Raw genomic sequence first — 8,555 nt, 5'->3', positions numbered from 1 at the left:
TTTTTCATGTTAGTTCTCGTATAAAATGAATAATAATACTAATAATAAGAAATAAATCATGGGGGGAAAATCGTTAGGAAACCAAACTTACTAATATAGTTGCTTTCTTTAAAATCGTTTATTCCAATGCATTTTTTCGTATTATTTTTTTTTTCTTCTTCATCAATGTTTTCATTTTTTTTATCTAATATATCACAGTCTTTCCATAATTAGCCACACGCGTTTAGCAAAAATTCGTTTCTGTTCAAATTTTAATACAAAATAAAACAAACAAAAAACGGAGTTGGGAAATAAAACAAAGAAACTAGAACCAATGAAATAAAATGAAAGTAGGCCTAATTAATCGAAATATATATAAATTTGGCACTCGCTTGGGGGAAGGAATTAATTAGTTTATGTAGTAATTGGCAGTGATTCTATTGGGAGAGGGGATGGAAGGATGGGAGATATTTTTGGGGGAGGATGTCGAGGGATCGGAAAGTCAGAAAGAGATGGATTTGTGTCCTGCCAATTTTGGGATCGATTTGAATTTAACCGGGAATAAATTCGATTCCGATGGTCGACGTATTTTCGGGGGAATCAACGCCGCCGCCTCCGATAAATTTATTATCGAACAACAAAATATACTCGCAATTTAGTTATTCAGTAGGCAAATACAATAGTAAGTTTGTTCAGTAGTGATAAATGTGTATTGCACCATCCCAACCACCAAGAAATATTTACACTCACGCATTCATATACATCCACAGCAATAGATATTTAAATATGCAACATACAACAGATACAAAGAATAAAATAAAACTGTATGCGATACATAATATAAAAAAAGTACAGTATCATAAATGCAGCTAATTCTTAGAAATATATTCACAATTTATTTCGTAAAATTATTTTCATCTTTGATATCAAACATTAATTGAATAATTTTGATCCAATTCACCAATTCATGGTATAATATTTCAAAATTAATTAAGCTGTATCAATGCAATTCGTGAAATGAAACATAAATATCAGTTTGCAACTACCAATTCACTAATTGTCATTAGCTTCCATCATAAGTAATAGTTTTTGGTACAACTGACAAACATTTTTATCTCAAATCATGTACATTTGTTGTTTAGCATTGTAGCAAGAAAAGTTTAGAATTTACCGCTAAATTTTTCAATAGTGAAAAAGCGAAATTTAAAGAATTTCTAATCAAAATTGCTTACGAAAACTGAAAGGCAAATTTTTAATAGAAAAATTTGATTAGTAATATAAATCATAGTCAAAATTTTGTACACATTTTAATTATTAATTAGATCATATCAAGCGATATTAACAACTTGATTTTAGTATTCTGTACTTTACACTAATTAACATTATGTATTTAGTATATGCATTTATTTATTGTTGTACATTATTATTACCGAGTTTCGCGCAAAACACTAATGATCGGTCTATTCACGCAATATTGTTTATTTACTAATTAGTAATTTACATCAAACAATGAATAAATTACCGCAAGCATTAATGCAATAGAAAGGACGAATTGGAATATACGCAAATCAACATGAGTGGTTTATTTTGAAAATACGATTTTTTTTCTAATTTTATCACAAAAATAATTTAATGTTTAATCAAATTCTATTTCTAGGAATTGGCTGCATATAATAATAAAATAAATAAAATATTGTTAGTAACAAATATAATGTAAAGATATTAAAATAAGTTAACAATAAAGACACAAACAGATGTAATTGTTATTATATTACATCAATTATTTTAATACACGTTAATATTAGGTATTATATTTGATTTTTTTTTGTTAAACATAATCTATGTCTATCTGCGTGAAAGAACACTTTGTGTCTAGTTGAAACTCGAAACGGTTTTACAATATTGGGCTTAAAAAAACTGAAAATTTCATACTACGTTACGCAACGGGATGGAATATTAAGTCATAGTAGTTACTGGATGTGTCGAGTGCAATGGCCTCATTTATGGGTGCATTTGATTTAGCAAGACATTAAGTTTTGAGCTTCGTCGACTTCCTTGTCGCCGTTATATGCATATCGATAAAAGACATTTCTTCTCTAAATTTATGTATATATTATAAAATATATTTTACATGTAATTTGCTATGCTCCTATTACGTTACCAAGTACCAGTTTTATGACATAAGACTAGGTTTTATGGTAAATATATGTTCGTTTATCCTCTCTTATAATATTAACTTATCAAATCTAAGGGGGATGGGGGTTTGTGTTACTAATCCTATTCGATAATTAGTGATGTGGATCGGTCGGCGGACTTACTACTTTTCCGAAGCTTTATGGTTGCGAAATTGTTTGTCATCCTGTAACGAAAAGAAGAGAAACATCGAAACTGCAGTCTGGCAAATCAGTAACACAAAAGCGGAAGGAAAATATTTTATAAAATGCAACTTTGCGAGATTAATTAATATACAAATTAAATACATTTCGTAAACTCCTATGCACAAAAACAATTATACGTAGTTTGTGCATTATTTTATTAATTTTTGTGATCTCGTGTGTCTCGGATTACAATATTAATTAAACTCGCAAACATGTGTTAAACAAAGCATTAAAAAATATAATAATTTGTTAAAACAAAATGAAGTGTAAGCGAAAATGTCCCCATTCACCAGTTTTTTTTTCAAAATTTCTTTTCTTATTTGATATTTCTGAAATGATGATGGCATTTATGAATGAAGCTGGTATCAATTCAATTCCGTACCGATGCATCGAGTCCCCAGAGGTCGTACCATGGTCCGTACATGTTTCCATTATGGAGAGACTTCTCGTCCATTTTCGAGCCGTATTCGTTGCTCTTCAGACGCCTCTGCAATGTTTCACCATATTCCGCCATGCTTCCATCCTGATCCTGATACTTGGAGCTATTACTGTTGGTTTTAGTGAGTTTAGTCCTCGGAAGGAACTGGCGGTTTTCAGTCGCTGCATCTGAGTACTCGTCGGCCGTACTCTCCCGATGCATGGAGTAGTATTTCATCTTATCCTTCTTCTCGACATCCGAGTTCATGCGGCGATGGCTCCTGCTGTCTCTTTGATCAATCTCGGAGTCGATGCTATCATAGCTGGGTCGCATCTTTCGTTCGTGACTCAAACTATTCTGCTCGACGTAATAACGACGTTTGTCTTTGTTGGGGGTGGGATCGGTGCGTTTTCGGGGCTGCGGGTAGTATCTGTCTTGATCGCTATTCCTCGGTTCCTTCTCCCCGTTCTCATTGTTCTGGATCTCGTGGCCGAACGTCTTGAAGCTGCTGCGCGGCTGGTATTGTATAATCTCCTCGCTCTCCAGCTGGGAATTCTTTTCCATTTTATTCCGCTCGTTCCTGAGATTTATGTTGTTATTCTTCTCGTTGATCGAATTCCTCGCGGGGGGCTCTTTGTTCGGAGAATATTTCGTGTTCTTCGATAACTTCTCCAGCTTGCGGCCGATCGCAGCCACATTCGGGAACTGCTCTCCGTTCTTGCGGACCTTCTGATCATCAACCACTATACAATCGTACGGGTCATCACTGGTGATCTCCGATTCGCTCTCCGAATCGGGCCCAGTGGAGTCATTAGTGTACTGCTGAAGAATGTTCTTCCTATTCACTGTGCGCATCATAAGTCCGTCATCTCCGTCATCATAAAACTGATCATCCTTACGCTTCTCAAAGCTACTTTCATAATCATCATTCTTGTTATTCTTGTTTTCCTTGGGCATAGTCATCTTTTGAGGTTTTTCTCTAAAGCTCGGTCTGTGCCTGGGTGCCGGCTCCACCGGTTTCCTACATCTCTCCTCCTCGTAGTTATTTAACAACGTCTTTTCGGAATCGTTAGAAGTATCCCTGCTAGGCTTCTTCGGCTTTTCCACAATTGGATGCTTCAGAGACTTCTTCTTCTCCGGCACATCGACTAAATCGCGATGCTTCCACAGCGACATGCCCTCCAATATTTCATTGTCCGATCCGTTCCTACCGAAACGCCAAAACGATTTCGTACGCTTCACAAGACCCTTCCTTTCTCCCGTGTACCGCACATTATCCTGATCATCCGATATGTAATAGTTCTTTTCGATTAAATTGCCAGAACTTGTGGACTGACGGATTGGGGCCATTTTACGCATATTGTTATTGTCATCACTGTTCACCTCACGACGATGCTTACTATTTCTATTTCAAGCAAAATAATAAAGCAAAACAAAAACAAACATAAATGAAAAATCGAAAAACAAAAAACAAAAATTCAAAACATACAAAATGATATTACGAATTTACATTTACGAAATTGATTTATTGCTTTGTATTATTAAACGAATATAAGAGACATAATTTACTACTATCAAATATAATATAATGGTGACGATAATCATTTGTCATAATTCTGTTACATAAAATAATTTTATAAAAATAATAATAGGGGTTTTGTAATCGTAGGTTTTGATCAATAACACGTTGTAATGTTTTTTTTCTGGTGGTAGCATTTTTTCAAATTGAATTTGTAATATTTGCAAAAGATTATAAAAATAATAATACCAAAAAACTTTTTATTAAATTAGGTCAAACTAATTAATTAAGTTATTTTGCTACAAAAAAAGTAGTTTATGTACTTGCATTCAGTTTGCTATTTCTAAATAAGGGTTCAATTTAAAAGTCATATTTGAGATAAAAGTATATATTATATTATATAATGCATTATTACAAAAAATATAAATAACAAATATAAATGCGGAATATATTTTTAAATTATTAACAAATTTGATATTAATTTATTAAATATATTTATTCGACTGTAGGAATATTAATGTCAAACTATATAGTTAATATAAACGGCAATATATTACTCATAATGGGGTATAAAGATAAGTTATTTAGAAAACTAAGAAGCAAATCTATAAAGGACTTCTATTTCTATTTATTGGAAAAAATTGCCTGGTATAAAATATCAACGGAATTGAAATTTTTTATTGAGTGAAACTCTTTTATATTGGATTATTTATGAAGTGCAATGAAAAAAGTATGTTGGTTGATGTTCGTTTATTAATACAGAGCAATAAACTGTTTCGGTCTGTGCGAACCGCGTATCGGGTTGATTGATGCAAAGGTAATAAGACACAAGAGGGTGGTTGGTTCAAGGTTGAATAGATTAGAAGTGAAATGGGGTTACATACCGAGCCGGCAGTTTGGTCTGGCCTGGGATGGAATCATCGTCCGAGTAATCAATTTCCGGTTGGGGTGGTGGATCGTTGCTGAATCCCGAATCGTTGCTGCTGTGCAACGAAACATTACCGACGGGACCCCCGATTTTGCTACCCTTGGACTGCAAGTGGAGAGGCAATGGGGCTCCGGCCGTGGGCCTGTCGGATCGCGACGGTTGCGGATGGGTGGAATACGATCCCGTCGACGGGGTAGTGAAATTGAAACTGGAAGCGGAGCTTTTAATGCCCGTTTGGGAATACGGGGATTGGAACGTTGCCTCCGTATTAGTTTTCGATGAGAAGTTAGTGCTTTGAGATTGGGTCATTCCGGTCTTGTGATATGGCAGAGATGGGGTTGGGACAGGTGCGGGCAGTGCCGGTGGTGGTATGTTGTTAGAACCGATCGCACGTCGAATCTGAAACATTCGTTAAAGACATTTCAGTTTGGTCATTTGAACTGATGCAGAGAATACGCCGCCGCCGCCGAGGATCCGTAAGGAATTCAGAAGCTGCAAGCTATAAAAACTACCTGCTTAGCGTTAGCGGATGATCTATGCAGATGAAGGGTATCGCCAAACATACGTGGGGTGGGCGGTTCATTGACATTGACATTACCGGGGGATGAACCCGAACCGCCGCCACCGCCTGGAGACATCGGATGCTGACCTATGTTTGCGTTTCCGCTTCCTGAACTGCTCGCGTGCGTCGGGGAACTGGAACAAAACGATTGATAAACGGTCCGCTAATGCGAGAAGACGCTGTCGTATAAGCCAAACCATCTTCACAACCCCAATGCTATTGATTGCAAACTTACAGTGATGAATCGTCCAGAACTTCGGTGTAAGCCAAAGGGAACCATCCGCTGCACTGCGTACGCAAATTCTCCCCAAATTGCCATCCCTTATTTCTTTCCCCGATCAGCGCAATCAGATCCCCTTCAAGGAAACTGAGCTGATTCTCGCCACTGGAGAGATATGCATATAAGGCCCTCGCTAATTGCGTGTCCCATTGCGGCGGCGGCACCGGAGGTACAGCCATCGATTTCGGACGGCGCGTCGGTGTCTCATCTTTAAAGCAAATAGAAAGAAAAAAATCCAACATCAATCTCATTACTTATTCATCATCCAAAACCAAGAGGCTTTACCTTGCTCCAGCGAATGAGTGGATGAATTCAAATTGTATTCGGATTTGGCTCTGGATAAAGTGGTCACAGGTGATCCCACATCTCCGATCGAACGGATATCCAAGCAGGAAGCATCCATGCTCTTTGTTTTTCTCAACTGCGAGGAGATGCTAATACCGTCGTCGTCGAAGTGCGGGCTCCGGGGGCTCGAATAAACATCCTCATCGTGCCAAACGGAAATTTGCTATACAGCGAAAATAAAAACAACAACAAGGAATACGTTATTAGGGGAACACAATAAAACATTTGAATGTACTTACCCTCAGTCGATTGCTGAATATATTCTCAACGGTTTCGGGTAGAAATTCACGGGTTTTTGCCACTTCCGACCATTTCTCCAGGTTGTGTTGATATACGGCTACTCCTTGAGTGTGATATGAAAGATAGTGTTTGGCCAGAGAGCAGTGCCTTTCCAGAACAAAACCGTATCGTCTGCGTTCTTGAGTCATTGCCTGCACAATACCACAAATAGGATCATAAAATATCCACAGGTCGAATAAAAAAAATAATAAAAAAAAACACTAAAACTACTTACATTTTTCAAACTCTGTTCGCAGAAAGCATCCAACTTGGTTTTCTCTTCCTCCAATACTTGCATATTCTATAAATAAAATAAATTTATAAAAATTACATCAAATAAGAAAGTATTAAATATTATTAATATAATATTACAGTTAATTCTAATTGTGAATTTATTGTTAATATGAATGTAGTGAGTATTATGTCACTATGTTTAATTATTGCTAATTGCTGAATTATTTTATTGTCTAATATTTGAATGTAGTTGAAGTATTTATTCTAATACTTATATATTATTATTATATTAATAGTAGGCGATAGAAAGTAGTTGGTTCGTATTGCGTCTTTATGTACATACTTTCAGTTCTTTGTCCATAGCCAGTCCAGTTTTCGTAGAGCTTCTCGACTTCTTCCTCTGCTTCTTCATCATAGCCGCAGCCTTGCTATACGTCTCTGCTCGTTGTTTATGCTGTTGCAGGAATCTCTTCTGCTCCGACTGAATGCACGAGATGGAAGATACATGTTTATTAGCTTTGAAACGTTTATTTCATTGCAAACACCGAGCTTACCTGAACAACTTTTGTATCCTTTTCGAGGTTTGTTTCAAGCGGCACCAGGAGATCCACGTAGAACGCTTTCAACTGTAAATTGCGAAAAGGTTATATGTACAGAGGAAAGAGAGATACCGGAGGCAACGTTATTTACATTGTTTACCCAAACATCAAAGGCTAATATAATCAACGCTTTTCGATTCGAATCACTTAGTCAAATAAATAAAACATAGCTGAAGCAGTAACGAGTTAAAACCCTCGGCTTCGTTATTTGACTAAAGCCCCAAATTAAACTCTGGATGTACAACGTTTAATTTATATGACACACATTAAGTTGATTTATAAAAAAAGGAGCCGGTGGAATAGGACGAGGTGCACAAAAGTGCCGTGAGTTATTTCGTTGGATGTGCGGACCACCAAACGCCGAGTGTCGGTGGACTATCATTATTCTTTTCTGCTTTTTTTCTTTTTTTCATTTTTGCTTTTCAGCTTCCGCTTTTGAATAAAGTGCGCTTCCGGTTCTCAGAGTTTGGGGTGGTGCTAATACGAATTAATTATTTACGAGACGGGCATATAAAAGTTTTTGGTACTCACGATATTCATCTGCTGGTCTTGGATCTCCTTGTACACTTCGACGATTTTCATCAAAGCAGCGCCTGGAAATAAATGAAACATTTATTAGGGCCATCTCGCTACCGCTTACATATTACGCAACTCGCAACTTCGTGTAACTTTAGGAAATTATTATTTACAGAAGGAAGAATATTTAAGCTTCATATCTTCTGTATATTAAATTCATCGTTGTAGAAAAACGTTTTCGCAAATAAAATATTTATAATTTTTTTTTTAGTCAACTTTCAAACAATTAACTTGACAATTCCAGGAAAACGCTTCTTGCAAATTTTATAGTTATATAATAAAGTGAAATACACTTTTAGATACTTTGATTTTAATGGAATTGTTTCCGTTATTTCAATATAAAATTTTATAGCATCATTTTAATATTGAATTTATTTAACATAATAGGAGGACAGTCCCTCTCCTCGACCGATACATGTCCCTCTCCTTGAAATTTAAATCCAAACAGTCCTTCCCAA

The 8,555-nt window shown here is 36.2% G+C and overlaps 1 protein-coding gene across 1 annotated transcript; it reads right to left on the bottom strand.

Moving 5' to 3' along the window:
• Positions 1–1,785: 1,785 nt before the first annotated feature.
• Positions 1,786–8,114, bottom strand: LOC108564543 (the record flags this gene model as incomplete). The annotated part of the gene is given in 11 exon segments (XM_017923616.1): positions 1,786–2,338; positions 2,740–4,180; positions 5,179–5,621; positions 5,735–5,918; positions 6,020–6,272; positions 6,350–6,572; positions 6,649–6,840; positions 6,924–6,989; positions 7,266–7,403; positions 7,477–7,548; positions 8,053–8,114. Coding segments are annotated over 11 exon segments (3,116 nt in total), but the record flags the coding sequence as incomplete, so codon positions are not given.
• Positions 8,115–8,555: the final 441 nt, after the last annotated feature.

Source organism: Nicrophorus vespilloides, unplaced genomic scaffold (genome assembly GCF_001412225.1).
Source record: "Nicrophorus vespilloides isolate i.1.1-1 unplaced genomic scaffold, Nicve_v1.0, whole genome shotgun sequence".
NCBI classification, from domain to species: domain Eukaryota; kingdom Metazoa; phylum Arthropoda; class Insecta; order Coleoptera; family Silphidae; genus Nicrophorus; species Nicrophorus vespilloides.
This window is presented reverse-complemented; position numbering and strand designations above follow the sequence as displayed.